A 20,759-nucleotide genomic window follows, 5' to 3' on the forward strand; every position below is an offset into this window, starting at 1 on the left:
TTTGTGTTAAGTTACACTATTTAATGAAGGTTTATAAAGGTTTCTAATCCTATCCTACTATCCTACTTCCTACTATATCCTACTAATATTATAATGTGAAAGTTTGTGAGTGAGTGAGTGAATATGTTTGTTACTTCTTCACGCTGAACGGCTGACGGATTGGATGAAATTTGGCGAAAAGTTAGATAACCTGGATTATAACATAGGATACTTTTTATCCCGATATTCCCATGGATAGGGATAAAATCTTGAAATAAAACCCGCTCAGCTTAGAGTCATGAAAATTGGTATGTAGATAGTTTGACATCTGGAATAAAACATAGCCTACTTTTTATTTCGATATTCCACGAGATAGGGATAACTTTCGACCTAATAACCGCTGGGCTTAGAGTCATGAATTTGACCATGATTGTTTTTAATGTAATGTCAATGAAAACAACGATTTAATTTTCGGGAATTCCCACGGCAATTTTTAAAAATCCCGGTATTTCAGCTGCTGGACCTAATGATTTACGTGTGCGAAGCCGCGGGTAAAAACTAGTTGGACGATAAAATAGTATTTTAGTAGAAATTATGTACATTTCTATTTACTAGTATCATACTTTACTGTGGAGTCCATTGTTGACCAAAAAATCATTTTGAATCACTTCCCTGTGTCTACTCTCATTTCCCTGTCTTATGTAATTTAAAAATGCCTCTTCTAAATTATATCGAAAAATACAAACTGAGACATGGATGCACAGAAAAACCAGAAAAAAGAGACCAGCGCTGGGAATCGAACCTAGGTCCTCAGCAATCCGTACTGCGTACTATAACCCCTACACCACCGTTGGACAGGAGTCAAGATACAAATTTCTCCTATGCACACATATCTCAGGTTGGCTTTTCTACTACGCTACTTAAGCAGCAAAAAAAATCTAAATTAATCCATATTTTAACTGACCCTTTCAATTCTAAAATACTCCATCATAAACCTTGGGGAAAATATACGTCAAAAAATATAAGTGGATGTACATGTTTCACCATTTTAAAAATTCTACCCTTAAAGGGGTATAAAGGGGAGTGTAAGTTTTGAACATGAAAGTGTAAGTTTGTATGGAAGAAACGTTAGGTATATATTTGAAGATATAATTCTAAAACTTTGAAAATGCTATTTAAACATTTAAGTTAAAAGGGACATGGAAACATTGTGAATGACTCTTGAACAGGACTAAGAGAATACGTGATTCGCCATTTTTAAAAATTAAACTTAGGGATTACATTAAATAATGAAATATGAGTAAATTCAAAATAATTATTTACTGCTGATTGAAGTATCTTAAAGAGCTTTCACATCACTAGAGCCAACGTCAGTCAGTCAGTCAGCCAGTCGTCAGTCAAGTGTCAATGTCAGTCACCACATTTGTTTACACAATTGATTTTTTCCATTGAATAGTACCGTATTTAAATAAACGCCTTTGTCATGACATGAGTCATAAACATGAAAAAAAAAACACCTATTCCACTATTAGGTACTTAAATTTAATGGAAGGTACAATTTTGCACTGTAATATTTCATTAATTAATGTACTTCTATGTTCGGTATAAAACAAAAAAGATAAAATATCGAAAATACAAACTGAGATATAGATGCATAGAAAAACCAGAAAAATAAGACCAGCTCTGGGAATCGAACCCAGGTCCTCGGCATTCCGTGCCACGTGCTATACCACTACACCACCACTGGACAGTGATACAGACACAAATTTCTCCTATGCACCACATACCTCAGCTTGTTTGATCTTAAAAAGATAAAACAAAAGTGAAATAAACAAGTATACTCACTTTTATTAATTTATTATTATTACTTTGTACTAAACAACCGACACTCGGAGACATCGATTTGCAGTAATTTCCTACAAGCCAATTTATTTTTGTTCTAGGAATCTTCACAAGTGTATATGCATATAAGATATGTACTGTTAAACACTAATAAAATAGATGTCTCTGACTGTGGCAGTAAATCGCTAAAGCAGCAATGTAATACTTAAGATTGTCACATTTCAAAGCAGTTATTATATTACTTCTTACAGAGGTATGCTACAGAGGTTCGGTCCAAAAGAAGACCATATAAGGCTTACGAAACATCCTATCTACAGGGACTCGATAGGATTCTTTATAGCAAAGTTCATCAAAAAGGAAACATTTGATGCAAATTAACAGATTTGTGACTGGACAAATTGATTATAAGGTAATAAATAATAAATGTAGCTATTTGAACAGAATATTGCTGTCTTATTTTTAACCTATTTAAGAAATAAGGAGGAAATAATTTATATGACAATAATTCTCATAGACAATGACAATTATATCAAAATCGGTTGATCCATTCGCAATCATAGTTGAAATCAATGTGCCTGTTTAAGAAAACTGATTAATCTAAGCAACTTAAACTTTTTAAGCTTTTGTACACTCATGGACTTTAATTTATGAGCCACAATGGAACCTTTTCAAAGGAAAAGTCATTCCGATTTTCATTGTTAATTAATGCGATGTCACTATGACGTTTACTGTGAAATGGTTCCATGGTGGCATTGGTGGCTCATCAATTAACGTCCTTGACCGTACTATTATCTGTTCTGTGCTTTTGTCAAGCAAGAGCTTGTGTACAGATTCCGGAGCTTGTTTTGGGTAAGCAACTGTTGCTCCTGAAATGACACTATCCAGTCTTCGACTCCTAAGTGTTATTTCGACAGTCCCATGTCGACAGTAGTAGCTGAACTGATTTTGATATTTATAATTCGAATTAACTTAATATTAACTTTGCAAGTCTCCGTGGGTTATAAAAAATAATAAAACAAATCACATTAATATTTACATAACACAATAAGCGTGCATTGTCTTGGCAAGATTAATGTGCATTTCATATAACCTAACCAACAAAAAGTTGGAGAACCCCCGACTTTGTCACTTTAATGTTCAATGCCTCAATAACGGCTGAACCGATTTTGATAAAACATGTCTAAGAACCATCGCTAGAAAACCTGCTTTCAATTTAAAAAATCTGGATTTAGGAGCTACGGTGCCACAGATAGACAGACACACACACAGACACACATAGCGGTCAAACTTATAACACCCCTCTTTTTGCGTCGGGGCAATATATAGCAAAGCAAGCAATACATATGATTACAATCTTTGACTACATAATCCAAGATTAGTACATCTTATTTTGGATTGAGTAGCAAATAATAACAAAATAATTGGCTTTGGCTAACCGTCATATCCAAAGTTACTGCCAGTTTTTTTATACAATGGATGTAAGTGAATCGATGCGGACCCATAGACCTTTTTCAGCTTTAAGCAAGAAACCCCGCTTTTCAAATTGTATGGGATCTTCGGTTTTTGGACAAACAGAAAACTTGAAATTCTTCAAAAGCGTAACCATTGACAGTTTGGCTGAATACATGGCAAATCGTAGACCTGAAATCGATTAAATTAAATTGAAAATCATAAAAAACAATGTAAAGATTAACTATGACCAAAGTTTATAAAAAATATTCAAATGTATGCAAGCAAATAAATGACTTTCAAATCCCAAATAAACCTGTTCTGTATCTGACGCAACAAAACTTTTGTGCTAAAAATACGTGAATTCTATGTCGTTAAAAATAATGATTCGTGACTTGATGATTCAAAATAAGCACCTGAAATGCGCAATAAAAGGGGAATAACCAAGGGCGTCGCCAGCCGATGGCCCAGGGCACACATTTGGCAACTTTTTTAGAATCTCTAAGGAGGGGGGGGGGGGCAATTGCCCCTCCCTGCTTCCCCCTGGCTACTTGGGAATAACGGAATAAAGTATAATTATAAAACAGTTGAACATTTCTATCAGTCAAATATTGAGTTCAGACAACAGTTAAAATGCTCATTCCAGACGGGCCTTGACCTTAGTGGTGAGGTTAGGTGACAGCATTACGCGGTCGTTGAAATTGAAAATCTGCAGCATGTACATATTATATGCAATAGTCGAATGAATAATGTATAAAGTCAAAAGTCAAAAGTCAAAATATCTTTATTCAATTTAGGCTACAACGAGCACTTATATGTCAATCTAGTCGGAAAACTGAGAAGAATGAACTCAACTATATTCGGAATATTCGGTATATTCGGAAACTAGTTGTAGTAGCCACACCAAACAAACAACCGGAACGACAAAATGGTTTGGAGAAATAAAATATTGCTAAATTAAATTCAAAGACTTACCAATACAGTTCCTGGGTCCAGCGCCAAAAGCTAGGAACAAATGAGAAGGTCTGTTTTTCTTCTCACCAATAAATCTCTCTGGAATAAACTCCTCAGGTTGAGGATAAATATCGGGGTCTTTTTGGATTCCATAAATCGGAATGGCAACCACATCTCCGATGTCAATTTGCACCGATGTTCCAGGCAAGATGTATGTTTTAGTACACACTCTGTCAACCCGAGCTACTGGGGGGTACAAGCGTAATACTTCTGGAATTTTAAATTTTCATAATGATTATTCCATCTTCGTCTCACTTCGGTAAATGTATTTCGAGCGCGAACACGCGAATAACTGTAGCTGTGTTCCAATACCACAATCCCAATTTATTTACTATAGGATTCAAAATACAAGCGCAATGTTTAATTAGTCAGAGGAATTACGAAAAAATAATTTGGTAAAATAATAACACACGACCTTAGTAAGGGTTACGAATGATTCGGTGTTTTTAGTAATACGATGAACAGCAAATATTTTAAAGTAGCCATACTGCAGTAAAGCTTTTAGAATAATGATTTCAATTAGCTACCTAGTAGAAATCCTTCTAAGTAAGTCAGTTGCGACAAAAGTTCATAAGACATTTCTTTGCCATCAGTTAACTCTTGGACATGCGTGCGAAGTTTTTCTTGTATTTCGGGCTTAGTTGCTAGTATGTGGATAGCAAATGACAGCAATGTGCTTGATGTCTCATAGCCTGCTATTAGGAAAAGTAGAGACTGTGCGTCGATCGTGTCGTCATCTAATACTGAAAAGATTTTAAATAACACATAAATTATATGCTTATGTATAGTGAGAAAATTTTTATAATTGTTGAATTTAAATGTGAAACTTACATGTTTGAGATTGAATACTTTCTGAATAATCATTATCATTTTGAGCTGCATCAATGAGAAGTTGCAAAAAGTCATTCCTTCTGCAAGAAACAATAAGATAGGTTTGTGGAGTTTTCGGTTTATGGAGATTGTTAAAAAATGTACTATCTACCTATAACCCAAAGAAGTATTAGTTATTATAAGTATTATACAGGGTGTTTCGTAAAGCCTTAAGGTGGTGATAACCGAGGTATTTTTGAACATTTTTAGCCATATGTCTTAGCCGAAATTTGATAGTCACGAATGTGTCTTTCTTGCCACTTGATGGATGAGAAAAAAAAATCGCCCCACTGTACGTCTATGGGAAGTACCCTAAAAAATATATTTTTAATGTGTACCATTTTGTCGGCATAGTTTAAATATATATCCGTGCAAAATTTCAGCTTTCTAGCATTGATAGTCCCTGAGCAAAGCCGCGGACGGGACGGATAGACAGACAGACAGACATGGCGAAACTATAAGGGTTCCGTTTTTGCCATTTTGGCTCCGGAACCCTAAAAAAAATATCAAATTTCGGCTAAGACATATATGGCTAAAAATCAAAAATACCTCGGCTATCACCCCTTAAAAGCTTTGCACGTAGCTACCAAACACTCCTGTATATAACTTATGGGCAAAAGGAGTATTTTTCTGTACTATACATAATAATATATACTGACTACAGTATAACTGTTAACGAAATAATAAGAAAACACCAACCCGATCATTAGCATTAAGAATTTGATCAAGCATAATACCAAGCCAGCCTCAAGCAGGCACATAAATATAAATACATATTTATTTGCACATACATCAGGCATAATAATAATATGATAACTTGATAAGGTAACTATAACAATACAATACTAAAATTACTAGGATTATGCAAAAGCGGTGCATTGTCCTATTTGTCCTAGTTAACTAAGTCCCAAGTCATACATTAGTTCAAGATAAGATAAAACTTAAAGTAAACCTGGACAAACTAACATAAGTTTGATTATGATATGAATTGCAATCACAATTTAGGTACCTACCTATGTTGTGAAATGAATACACTGTTCATAAAGCTAAATTACCTTTTATCTCCGGATCTTCTTTCTTTTTTAGCAGCTTTCAGTATTCTTACTAGTTCATTAGTGCTCTCTGCATTCATAAATGAAATGTTTAAGTACTTGAACATTTTGGGTGCAAATACTAACAAGAAAAATATAAGTGCTCTTTTAGACTTTGACATGTAATTAAATCTTTCTGCAACCTGTAAATTAATGAAAATCATTATACTTAATAAAGATTACCAATAAAAAACCGGTTAAGTGCGGGTCAGGCCACGCGTGATACATATAAGTTTTCGTACTAATACGTGTATGCGGCAGATATTCCATATCAATTTTGATTGATGAACTAAAAGAATTTCTTTGCTCACCCGCGACCTTGTGAAAGCTACGTTTATGCAAAATATGCGTGTTCATGCAGTTCCTCCACCTCCACACAGAACACACAGAAATCACACGAACTCATCTATCATTTACTTTTATACTTTTTTATAAATAACAAAACATAGAAAGTATTAGACGACCGGATGGCCAAGTGGTTAGAGAACCTGACTACGAAGCTTAAGGTCCCGGGTTCGATTCCCGGCCGGGCAGATATTTGTATGAACAATATGAATGTTTGTTCTCGGGTCTTGGATGTTTAAAATTTGTTTTATGTATGTATTTATCTATATAAGTATGTTTATCCGTTGCCTAGTACCACAGAATATATAATAGTACTCTAGTACCCATAGTATAGTACAAGCTTTGCTTAGTTTGGGACTAGGTCAATTGGTGTCAAGTGTCCCATGATATTTATTTATTTATTTATTACTATGATAAAAATATAAATGATTAGAAGATACTACTTGCTTACCTTTATAAAATTGGCATTTTCATCAGTCAGTGCATCACATTTAATTCCAAATGCACATGCACCTATGACTTCTAGTGTAAAATGTCCCATGGTGTCTTTCATTTCAACATCTTTACCATCTATAGACAAAGCAAGTGATTTAATTTTCCATTCATTTCTTTAGGGAGCAAAGATATTTAGTGAAACTTACATCATATTGCATGAAAGTATTTAAATCATTTATAGCACTTAGAGCTGGTTTCCACTTGTCGGATATCGGTTCCGGATTTTAATCGGATGTTCCAGTGGCATAACATTTATTTTCTCAAACATGCTCGGAAATGTATGCGTTAATATCACGAAATAGAGACATGAAGTTTCTCATTTATGGCTGCTTACCACCTCCCGTACATAACTTTAGAGCCATGAAGTATTTATTTGAAAATCCATATTGCCGTGCTCTAATTTTTAAATTTGCTTACTAACATTAACTGACAGAAGAAAATTACAACAGCCAACCACCACTACTCTGTAAGCATTTTGCGATTGCGATGCGATGCGATGCCGACGGACGACGGACGGATGGATGGATGGACGGATGGATGGACGGACGGACGGATGGACGAAAGGACAGACGGACGGACGGACGGACGGATGGATGGATGGATGGACGGATGGATGGACGGATGGATGGACGGATGGAAGGACGGATGGATGGACGGACGGAAGGACGGACGGACTGATGGACGGACGGACGGAATGGAGGATGGATGGATGGATGGATGGATGGATGGATGGATGGATGGATGGATGGATGGATGGACGGATGGATGGATGGACGGAAGGATGAACAAGGATGGACGGTGGATGGCATGGATGGATGATGGATGGATGGACGGATGGAAGGACGGATGGATGGACGGGAAGGACGACGGATGATGGATGGATGAGGACCCGGATGGAAGGACGGATGGATGGACGGACGACGGACGGACTGATGGACGGACGGACGGAATGACGGCAAGACGGACGGACGGACTGTGACGGACGGACGGATGGACGGAAGGACGGACGGATGGATGGATGGAATGGATGGACGGATGGAAGGACGGATGGATGGACGACGGACGGACGGACTGATGGACGGACGGACGGATGGCGGACGGCCAGACGGGACGGGAGGATGGATGGATGGATGGATGGTGGATGGATGGATGAAATATTTCCTCACATTGGTTTGAGGAAAAGCACTATACAAGCCTCGGCCAGAACAGGGATTGCTGGACTCGTTTTTATCGGCCTCGTCTACGACTCGGCCGTCTACCCCGAACTCGTCCATCAATACCTTACTTCATGGCCTCTGCAGTAATGTACTATTATTTACACCTAACCAACACCGATTTTCTATAGAAATGACCAACATCCAACACGAAACGGAACCAACACCCAATAAGTGGGAACGGGCTCTTAATTGCAATGTAAGTACTTTAAATGCTTTAGAGCCTTTTGGATATTTATGATCTGCAAAATACTAGTATATTGTTGTATATTTGGGTTGATCAACTTCTTCCTGTCACTTGTTGCTATAGTTACAGTCTCCTGAGTCACTCTTTAAACTAAGTTTATAGGATTATAATTTATCAAACATGAATTTTTGTCGTAGTTTTAAGCCCCTTCTATAATTGGTCATCTAATAAGCATGTTATTATAATGTAATACATTTCTTCTATTAAACTATACTACTTTTGTCCCCTGGCTGACGGGACAGAATAACAACAAGATATAGTTGCTCCCAATGGCCCAAGCCATCTTGTTCTGAAAGGAGGCCTGTGCCCAGCAGTGGGACGTATATAGGCTGGGATGGATAGTTGATCCACCCATTTAACTATCTACAATACAAGTCATAAAAACTAAACTATTTATACCATATTGCCTCAAAAATTCCACCATTTGTTGAGAGCACACTTCAATCATAGGTAACATGTTTTTTAAGCGAGCCGAACTAAATGCTGGTGTTAATTTGCTGCGAACTCCTTTCCATTCTGAACCCTGCAAAAGGGCAAGAATAATAGTCACTATAAGTTTTTTTTCCCCTTGTTATTCCCATTATGCAGATCTAGTTTATTTGTTCATCACACTCGCACGTAAACAGTGTCGTAACATGCAGGCTACCTTGGTTGCAATCCCCCAAATAAAACCCCTTGACCTTTTTTTCTTCTCATAAAACCCAAGTTCGGTAAATGAGTCATTGCGCGTACTAATTTTCTTGTCATGAAACCCAACGTCGGTAATAGTACATGGTAGGTAAATAAGGAATTACGAACGAGTCTATTAGAAGCCTGAAGGCTTTAATGAGTCGATGTTCGTAATTCTAGTACCGCCCGTGCGACATACAATGTTTTTCATCACATTTGCGAGTAAAATTGTATATTTGTAAAAAGAAAAACTAATTTTTTTTCAATAATTGCCGATACCGCTGAATACGCTCTTGGCAGCGCCAGCTCCGCGCCCCCCTTCCCCCACAGCATGTGCACGTGCGCGCGCCGCGCTCCTGCACGCCATGCAGTAACAAACTCATTTACCGACCTTGGGCTTCATGACAAGAAAATTAGTACGGGCAACGACTCATATACTGACCACGGGTTTCATGACAAGCACATTAAGGTCGAGGGTTTTATTTGGGGGGTTGCAACCTTGGTAGTCTGCATGTTTCAACACTGTTTACGAGCAAGTGTGATGAAAATTATAATACAGCTGCGCGCGCTCTGCGAAGAGCGCAGCCAGCGGTATCGGGAATTTTTGAATTAATATTAGTTTTTCTTTTACAAATATATATATTCAAAGCAAAAGCAGAGTAAGACTCGAAAGCAAAGGAGAAGTTATACCGATAGAAAGAGGGGCCTGACAGGGTGACCCCCTGTCACCTAAGCTGTTTATTGCTGTGTTGGAAGAAATATTTAAAGACATTGATTGGGTAAATAAAGGCATTATGATAAGAGGCCGTCATCTAAACCACCTCAAATTTGCAGATGACATTGTGCTGTTTGCCAAATCATCAACTGAGCTAGAAAATATGCTTGAATCCTTAGACAGGGAAAGTAAGAAAATAGGGCTACACATGAATTCTAGCAAAACAAAAATAATGACAAACCATGACAGGAAAACAATACAAGTGTCAGGTAGCCCTATTGATTATGTAAATGGCTATATCTACCGTGAAGAAAAGAATGTCTTTCAGTAAGAAAAGTAACGAAGAGGAAGTAGACAGAAGGATCAGCAGCGCCTGGAAAAAGTTTTGGAACCAGAAAGAAATACTGAAAGGTGACTACCATCTAAAACTTAAAAGAATAATAATGGACACCTAAATTCTTGCATGCTTGACATACGGAAGTCAAACATGGTCTTACACCAAAAAAATTAAAACTAAATTAGCAACTTGTCAACGCTCCATGGAAAGAAGTATCTTACAGCTAAAGAAAATACAAAAAACCAGAAATGAAGAATTACGAAGAAGAACTAATATTACTGATGCTCTACAACATGCTTTATGTCTAAAATGGAGATGGGCAGGCCACATTGCTAGATTAAATGAAAGAAGGTGGAATCTACAAAATGGGCTGGACCAGTTTGTAAATGATCGAAAGGAAGAGCAAAGCAGCGATGGGCTGATGACATAATAAACATTACAGGAACAAACTGGATTAACACCGCCCAGGTGATGACATAATAAAGATTACAGGAACAAACTGGATTAACACCACCCAGGTGATGACATAATAAAGATTACAGGAACAAACTGGATTAACACCACCCAGGTGATGACATAATAAAGATTACAGGAACAAACTGGATTAACACCACCCAGGTGATGACATAATAAAGATTACAGGAACAAACTGGATTAACACCGCCCAGGCTCATTAAAGCCCTCAGTCTTCGACATTGAGCTTCTAATAGACACTCGTTTGTAATTCCTTATTTGCCACCCTTAAGACACAATGTACTATACTAAATAGTAATTATGATGAAAAACATTGTATGTTGCACAAGCGGTACTGAAATTACATACCTCGACTCATTAAAGCCTTCAGGCTTCTAATAGACTCTCGTTTGTAATTCCTTATTTACTGCCCTTAACCTTTTTGCCACCAAGTCAAATACAAAAGACATCACAACTTCTATATTGCAATGCCTAAAATTTAACCTTAACACATTCCGAATGAAGGTTGCTTTTGCACTGAAGTATTGGACGTTTATATAGGTTGATGGCATGGAACCTGCGGTGCATATATATCGTCGCTCGGCAGGCAAAAGTACTAAAGCGACACTTTGGGCTAAAATGAGTTATGCATATCACCAGAATCAGCGAATTTTTCTGCATCAAACTGTCTAGGTTTCAAAGTGATTGGAGCAAAATTTAACTTTTTTTTGGCGCTTTAGTCTTTCAAAAAACGCTTAAATTTGGGAAGCAAATCACTTAATGCAGCATCACTTTCATTATTTTCATTTTAGTACTGTTACCTTTTTGCCATTTTTCGATTTACTGTCGTTCAGTCTTTTGCCATTTTTCTAGTTTACAAATGTTGGACGTTTAGTATTTTGTGCAAAAAAAAAAGAAAATACCTTTGTCACTTTAGTAATTATGCCCTCCCCGAGTTGAAGTTTTATACACCTTTAGTCGTTTGGTTGTATTGATAAGAATTCATTTATAAGAATTTAGCTATTTGTTCTTAAAAACTAAAACATACGTTTGGCATTTTAGCCATTTTAACATATACAAAAGCATACATTCAAATAGGATTAGCAAAAAAACTTCACGAAATATTATAGATTTGGTGAAATTAGTCATTACTCTTGACCTTTATCGTGTATTAAAAAAGCGTTTAGTATATATACGTAGTAAAATATCATTGCAATTCGATGTTTGGTATATAGAAACATCATATTTTCTTAAGATTTATAACTTTATTATTATTATTCCTTAAAACTTAAAGTTCTTTTTATGTTGCCAAAGGATAAAAGAAAATAGTATGTATGTATGTAAACTCTTTATTGTACAAAAGAAAAGAAACACAACACAATTGACAAAATTTTGAGATACTTGTACAAAGGCGGACTTATCCCTTTAAGGGATCTCTACCAGGCAACCTCAATAGTAAAATCTATTTCAAAATTTTATAATTATAATTTGATCGATACGGTTCTGTTTGCATCGAATAAAGATGATGTTCGGCCCTAAGTATTTGAAATTTAGAGTAAGAAGTTTAATTTGTTTTATTAATGTTACATAAATAGCTTAAGTTTAGTCAGAAGGCCCCCTCGAGTTGTCCCTGGCGCAAAGGTAGCCATCAAACTGGCCGCATTACCACGTTGAATGGCGATAGACAATCTTTGCACCAGGCCACCAGGGTACGAATCCGCGCGGGCGTGAGCGTGTGAGACCCCTTTCCGTAATTCGACGTCCCACTTCCCGAATGTAAACAATAGCCTCAAACGCAAGAGGAACAAATAATAGTTACTCAGTGCCGAATAATTCTCCCGTTTTTTGACCGCAAAATCCACCGCGGATTGCCGCGTACTGTTCAGCTGAGGTGCGAGGCGGCGAAAGTACTGACGCACGTAACGTCCGACAGCAAACACTTCCCGTTCTGCCATGGCACTAAAGTTAAGCCATCTGGCCTTTTGCTGTCGGTTCGACAGAGGACCGGAGGCTCCAGAACGCAGAGGATGTTGGCGGATATTAAAGCCCTCTTCAGTATGTCAAAGAGAGCGTAGTGGCGCGGAAATTTTCCTGAACACCGACAAGAACTCAACGCGTGAAATGGCCAGGGTGCGTACCGGTGCTAGGTATAACAACTTTAGATATATTATTGGTAGATATAACTTTCAGTGGGTATAATGAATTATTGGTATAATCTGGAATACGTAATACTATGCCAAAAAGTAGGTTAGGTTAGAACTGCGACCCTATCAAGAAACGAAACTGCCTGAAAACTAGGTTAGGTTAGAATTGCAACTCCAACGATTTCATAAAGAAAACTAAATTATATCTACACATTATACTACTAAATACTTATAGCATAATATTGTGAAATTATGTGTTATTTATTATACCGATCATCTTAAGCCCTGATGGCCATTTGCTTCCACCTTGGAGCCGCAGATGCATTTATGAGGCACACAAACATCGCAGCCCAGGCGGAGAGCTACTGCCACCCACAATGAGTCGTTGTCCAGAAGTATTCCCAAATAAGGAGCAAGCAAAGCCCATAACCACGCTCCCGCTTTGATTTTTGATACCGACTTCAGCCTGGCTAAATCCACCCTAGTGGCACACCCACCCACAAGTGCCAGAGCGTCTCTAGCCCCCACATCATCCCAAACTCGTTATATCAGCGGAGCCCGAGGCAGCGACGCTATTAGGTGTCGAGCCGTCCACCTCGCCAGTGCACCATGCACAAACGGAATGGTAACCCCATCTTCAAAAGAATTTTTAATTTTAAGAGACAAGGCCACTATAATAACTCCATGTGCTGATGCGAGCAAGACTGGCAAGCCCACATTCTCCACACGCAGCAAACTGAGACCAAACTTGAACATGGGACTTGGTTGAATAGTGACGGACAGGCTTCCTCCAGGTCGCATTTTGTCCTTAAGACTATCGAGTCCAAAGTATATGAGGCCGGTGTGTGGGGGGCCGTTCGCGTGCTAATATCAGATGACTCGGTAGCACCTCCGGGTCTTGAGACGCTTGTGTTCTTGCGTACGAAGCATCCTCCCGCGTCCCGCACGTTAAATTTCCATCGGGAGCCGGATCGGTCCATTCAAGCCTTGCCGGTAAACTTGGAGGATGTGGTGCGAGCACTAGGGTCATTCCATAATGTGTCACCCGTGGGCTTAGACGTAATTCGACCAGCTCATTTTCAGCTGGGTTTTGGCACAATGAGGGGGGTGTGAGGTCACGATCCACAACACGCACTTTCGTCACGGAACCCGGAAATCCAGACTGTGTCGTCTTGAAGTAGGATCTCAAGAACGCGTCCAATACTGGCGAGAGGGGTGTTCTGTTGGGTGAAGTGGAAAAATACATTCCCACCCTGTACCTTCTTTACACCAGGTCTATCATTCTCCTTCTAACCTTGTCTACGGCGATTCTCAAATTCTTTCGCAGGTGGGTGCGCATCAGGGAGATCAGCTTGGACCGCTTACCTTCAGTCTTGCTATTCATGAAGCACTGTTCGTTTCTGAAATCACCTCTTAATTTTTGGTATTTAGATGATGGCACCTAAGGAGCCTAAGGTCATAAAGCAGGACTTGGCTTTCCTTATTCCCCCCTCCCCCCCTCCCCTTTGAGAGGTATAGGACTGAAGGCGAATATGGGACAGGTTTACTGCTGCTGACCCGCCTGTTCTCCTTCTTTAACTTCTTTAAGGTCTTTCTTCCTGGTTCCAAAAGTAACCTATTTTTTGAAAACCACTCCAATGGTTGTGTTCGGGTAAAACTTCTTCTTTTGACGTCACGTTGAGAGATACAAAGGAGACTGTATTGAACGTGTCCCTTGCGGATGAGCAATGGGTCCAAGCGTCCTTGCCCATATGTAACGGTGGTCTCGGTTTGCGGCGTGCGGCGGATGTGGGCTTGCCAGCGTTCCTCGGATCGGCACATGGAGTTGGTGGCCTTATCTCTTAAATTTTTAAATCTCATAAAGGTTACCAATACCATTTCGTATGTAGATGATGCACTGGCGAGGCGAATGAGACTGGCGTCACTGCACGGGGCTCCGCAGATACAATGAGTTTGGGATGACGAGGGGGCTAGGGACGCTCTGGCACGGCCTATGGGTGTAACCACTGGGGTGGGTTTGGCCAGGCTGAAGTCGGCATCAAAAGTCAAAGCGGGAACGTGGTTATAGGCGTTGCCTGTTCCTTATTTGGGAACACTCTTGGACAACGACTCATTGCGGGTGGCAGTAGCTCTCCGCCTGGGCTGCGATGTTTGTGTGCCTCATAAATGCAGCTGCGGCTCCATGGTGGAACCGAATGGCCATCAGGGTGTGTTATGACCAGTATAACAACTTTAGATATACTTTCACTAGATATAAGATATTTGGATAAATACCAGTAATTCATTATACCCACTGAACGTTATATCGAACATAGGTTATATCACATACATTATACCATCAATCAGGCCTACGCGTCTGTTCCAGACGAATTTTGGCGTGTTGCCTGTGCACAACGTCTTTGGTGGCTGACTAGACCGATGCGAGAGCGACATGTCCGTCCACATCTCTGACAAGCGAAGTCTGCGGATGTTGGTGCAGAACGGCCTTGGTGTCGTTTCTGTCTCTTGTCAACAAGTGCATTGAGCCAGGCAAGCCTTCATCGCAATACTTGCGGCCCTCCAACACACGTCTGCGCCAATCAGTGCATTTTTCCGCCAGCTTTTCTCAGTCTAGGTGGTCAATTTTGAAGACGGCCATGTCTCACTTAGCGCAGTCCTTAAATCTCAGCAAAGGTCTCACGACGTTTCATTTGGCATTATACCATATTACTGTTAGGGGCTGTTTCACCATCCATTGATTAGCGTTAACCGACGGTTAAATGTGATGCCGTCTCCGTCTATTCGAACAAAACAAATAGAGACGGCATCACACCTAACCGCCAGTTAACACTAATCAATGGATGGTGAAACAGCCCCTTAGTATATTAATAGTTTGGTATATTACAAGTCCATGATACCGGATAGTTAGATCATGAGAATATAACAAATTTTGTTGTACCAATAGTGCATTATATTTCTTAATCGTTATATGTATAAAAATATATCTAAAGTTGCTATAGCAACCATGACGCATCAGTTCGCTACTCAGGTTTCTTACTTATTAGGTACTAATAAGTACTATAATGTTGAATGAATGATTTATTTGTATAACATAGAAAAAAATTGTACTGAAATTTTTGTTGAAATGCTATGTTATTACTACATAAAAATTAAGGTAACGTATATTTCATCCTTAAACACTAAGCGTATTTGCTTAAATGAAAATAAAAGGGTTTTCTACTTAATTATTATTCATCCTTTGTAAACAGTTCTAATATAGCTTATACTGCTATTGTATATATTACATGCTATGTTATATAATACCCAACTACTAGGACATGATAATAATAAAATACCTCAAAAAATAATAGTGAAAAAAAAAACCTTTTGAGCATTAGTTAGAAATCAGATGGTGCCTTTGTGATATTACCTAACTTGACCTTATAATATTAACAAAAGTCTAGTGTTAGTAACAGTTAACGTTAAGTTATTGAAATTTTAGCATAGATGATTAATATTTATTATAATTAACTAGCTTTTACCCGCGGCTTCGCTCGCGTTAACCCATTAACATTTCAAAGAAGCAAGCATCAAGGAAGCATGTAGTTATGCAAGGAATAGTGCAAGCAAGCATGCATTCAAAGCTGCATTCAAGCATGCAAGCAAGCATGCAAGCAAACATGCATTCAAGCATGCAAGCAAGCGTGCAAGCAAGCGTGCAAGCAAGCGTGCAAGCAAGCGTGCAAGCAAGCGTGCAAGCAAGCGTGCAAGCAAGCATGCAAGCATGTAATTATGTAAGGAATGTTGCAAGCTCTGGTGCAAGCAAGCATGCATTCAAATCTGCATTCAAGCATGAAAGCAAGCAAGCATGCAAGCAAGCATGCAAGTAAGCATGTAGTTATGCAAGGAATAGTGCAAGCAAGTATGAATTCGAGCATGCAAGCAAGCATGCATTCAAAGCTGCATTCAAGCATGCAAGCAAGCATGTAATTTTGCAAGAAATAGTGCTAGTAGTAAACATGCATTCGAGCATGCAAGCAACCATGCATTCAAGCATGCAAGCAAGCATGCAAGCAAGCATGCAAGCAAGCATGCAAGCAAGCATGCAAGCAAGCATGCAAGCAAGCATGCAAGCAAGCATGCAAGCAAGCATGCAAGCAAGCATGCAAGCAAGCATGCAAGCAAGCATGCAAGCAAGCGTGTAAGTAAGCATGCAAGTCAGCATGCAAGCAAGCATGCAAGTAAGCATGTAGTTATGCAAGGAATAGTGCAAGCAAGCGTGCAAGTAAGCATGCAAGTCAGCATGCAAGCAAGCATGCAAGTAAGCATGTAAGGAAGCATGTAGTTATGCAAGGAATAGTGCAAGCAAGCATGCATTCAAAGCTGCATTCAAGCATGCAAGCAAGCATGTAATTTTGCAAGAAATAGTGCTAGTAGTAAGCATGCATTCGAGCATGCAAGCAAGCATGCATTCAAGCATGCAAGCAAGCATGCAAGCAAGCATGCAAGCAAACATGCATTCAAGCATGCAAGCAAGCGTGCAAGCAAGCGTGCAAGCAAGCGTGCAAGCAAGCGTGCAAGCAAGCGTGCAAGCAAGCGTGCAAGCAAGCGTGCAAGCAAGCATGCAAGCATGTAATTATGTAAGGAATGTTGCAAGCTCTGGTGCAAGCAAGCATGCATTCAAATCTGCATTCAAGCATGAAAGCAAGCAAGCATGCAAGCAAGCAAACAAACATGCAAGCAGGCATGCAAGCAGGCATGCAAGCAGGCAAACAAATATGCAAGCAGGCATGCAAGCAGGCATGCAAGTGAGCATGCAAGTGAGCATGTAAGCAAGCATGTAATTATGCAAGGAATAGTGCAAGCAAGCATGCATTCGAGCATGCACTCAAGCATGCAAGCAAGCATAAAATTTTGCAAGAAATAGTGCTAGTAGTAAGCATGCATTCAAGCCTGCATTCAATCATGCAATGCAAGTAAGCATGCAAGCAAGCATGCAAGCAAGCATGCAAGCAAGCTTGGAAGCAATCGTGTAAGCAAGCATGTGATTATGCAAGAAATGGTGCAGCAAGCAAGCAAGCATGCTTTTTAACACATTATTAAAAAAACGTTTTGTGTAATGTGCATTCATAGTCTATGTAGAGAGTCAGCTCAGCGGTTAGAATACAAAAACAAACTTTTGGTCATCCCTTGGGAATGGCAATTTTTTTCGGGATAAAAAATATCCTATTATTTATTCTGGACCTCTAGTATGACGTATGCAAAATTTCATAGGAATCGGTGCAGTAGTTACGGCGTGAAAGCGTAACAAACAAACAAACAAACAAACAAACAAACTCACTTTCCCCTTTATAATAGTAAGGAAAGGATGTTCAGCTATCTACATACCAAATTTCAGGGCTCTAAGCCCAGCGGTTATTAGTTCAAGATTTTATCCCTATCCCGTGGGATAAAAAGTAGCCTATGTGTTATTTCAAACGTCCAGCTACCTACTTATCAAATTTCATGACTCTAAGCCCAGCGGTTGATATTTCGAGATTTTATCCCTATCCCGTGGGAATATCGGGATAAAAAGTAGCCTATGTTTTATTCCAGATGTTCAGCTATCTACATACCAAATTTCATCCAAATCCGTCCAGCCGTTTCAGCGTGAAAGAGTAACAAACATACTCACTCACTCACTCACTCACTCACTCACTCACAAACTTTCGCATTTATAATATTAGTAGGATTAATATTATTTATCTAATTTCTGTTCAGTAGGTACTTTGGAATATTTTTTGCCTTGCGATTTGGTAAATCAGCATTACGAACAGTTTGATAAGAAAAAAAATGTGTGTTGTTAGTAAAAACATACTAAATTTATTGAGACGTAAAATCACATTAGTTAATTGAAAATATGACGTTTGAGGTCAATTTTTACGTTTAGTCTTTTTGCCTGATTGCATTTGCTCGATGACTAGGGGTCAATTTACTAAAGCGACACTTATCTCCTAAACCAGTAGATTTTGCTATGAATTATTAAAACCTTATTATAGTCTATTAAATTATGTGTCATATATTCCTGGAAATTTCAAAATTGGTTGTCTGGTTAAAAAGTTATGATTTTTTTTCGTAAAAAAAAAACTTTAAATCGCTCTCCTGTAAAGTTGACGAAGTGTCGCTTTAGTACTTTTGCCTGCCGAGCGACGATATGTTGTTGACATCGAAAAGGTTAAGACACAATGTACTATTATGCACCTTTGTCCAGAAGGTAGACACATTGTATAATTATCAAATTTCAAGTCAATCCATTTACTGGAAATTGGTGATATTACTACTTTAAGCTTGGACCAAACAAAACAAACTAAGTATTGCATGTTAAATAAGTCTTGAAAAAATTTGTATGTCTAGGTAGGCCAGAGTAGAGTTTAGAGGTGAGAGTTTTGTTCATAACTTTCAGTCAAAGTTAGCACTTTGACTTTAAAACAGTTGCGGGCCACAAGGAGGAGGTCTACTGGTTGCCAACCACTACTTTAAATAATATTTTTAAAAATACTTACCTTTAAATTAAGTAGAGACTGGCTCAAGTACCGTGGTTCATTTGTACTGAATGTATTACGATCAACAAAATGGTCAAAATCTCTTATGGTTACCGCTTTGATGAGTTCAGTATCAAACACATACAGAACAGGCCTCCTCCCTTCAAATATACCTGAAGAAAGAATGATATTTTTTTATACTTTTCAAGAAGGCACCTGTTATCTGCCCCAAATTTCGTTTTGCAACTTATTCCTATTATACGCCTAGTTAGCTTGGGAAAACATTTTTAACAGAAGCTGCTTAGCTGATGAAAACTTCGTACATATAGTCAAATTGTCATTGTTAAAGCCTTTTTTTTTTGGTTGGAGCTCTAAGCATGTAGGTATCAATTAAAAGTCAATTCAACAGCTGCAAGTGGTTCTAAAATTAACCTGCCAGATTTGAAGTAATCATTAAAATGAAAAAGAAATGAACTCACCTCCATAAGGACTTCCTTTGAAAAATTGGTACACATCATATTGAAATTGATGGAATGATTTCTTTGCTAACAAGCGGGCGCCGAAATTTCCAACTACGGGAAGTGGCTTCATAAATTTTACACCTTTTTTCTCAAAGAATTCAAACGTATTAGTGTAGTACATAAAAAGACTAAATATTATTGTGAGAAACAATATAAGCTTCCATTCTTCCAACACAAACCACAATATCTCTTTCGTTCCAGTATTTAACTCCATTTTATCTAAAATGGTACCGTTTACAGCATAAAATATTTATTATTCGTTATTTCACTGATTAACTATGATATTGACATGCTAAACTACAAAGTAACAACCAGCTAGCTACTATTCTTGTAATCTGTGACTACAACTACAGTCTACAAACAAACAAAGTTTGTGACAGTGTTGCCAACTCCTAAAAACTCGAGTCACTAAACTCAAAATCAAGTCGCTAGAAAGTCGCTAAAATTAATTCCACCAGGCAGGAGCGAGCGGACTCAGGATTTTGTCTGTGAGAGACTCAAGCAAAAGGCCACTTGGTGGTCTGCAAAGTTGGGATACGAAAAAAAAACAACAAATTAGAAGATTTCCGAATTCACTGAAAAAAAGAAAATTGGATATCTTGATTTGCTTTTTTTTAAAAAGCTAAAGCTAGAGCATAAATAAATGAATGCCTTGAGCTTTAACTATGTATTAGACGCGGGTTTGGGAGTTTATTTTTACTTTTATTTGAATAGTTGGAGGATACAGTAAAACAACCATTTGTCGTAGACGGTAGATCAACCTTTAGGGGCATACATGTCCAAATGTCAGAACGTCCAGTTGTCACATTGTCCATTGTCAAAAAGTTCGAAGGTTATAATGCCTTAATGTCGGATAGTCCATATGTCCGAGAGT

General features: G+C 38.5%; 1 protein-coding gene across 1 annotated transcript; it reads right to left on the bottom strand.

The window, feature by feature from the left end:
- Positions 1-1,547: 1,547 nt before the first annotated feature.
- Positions 1,548-20,259, bottom strand: LOC141437485 (cytochrome P450 9e2-like). The gene is made up of 9 exons (XM_074100894.1): positions 19,844-20,259; positions 19,386-19,537; positions 8,946-9,069; positions 7,042-7,160; positions 6,210-6,388; positions 5,116-5,195; positions 4,812-5,027; positions 4,246-4,494; positions 1,548-3,462 (listed from the first exon to the last, which is right to left on the bottom strand). The coding sequence occupies exons 1-9, from the start codon at positions 20,097-20,099 to the stop codon at positions 3,287-3,289; spliced, it is 1,551 nt and encodes a 516-aa protein (XP_073956995.1). The 5' UTR covers positions 20,100-20,259; the 3' UTR covers positions 1,548-3,286.
- Between the last annotated feature and the right edge of the window lie 500 nt (positions 20,260-20,759).

This window comes from Choristoneura fumiferana, chromosome 17 (assembly GCF_025370935.1).
Source record: "Choristoneura fumiferana chromosome 17, NRCan_CFum_1, whole genome shotgun sequence".
NCBI classification, from domain to species: domain Eukaryota; kingdom Metazoa; phylum Arthropoda; class Insecta; order Lepidoptera; family Tortricidae; genus Choristoneura; species Choristoneura fumiferana.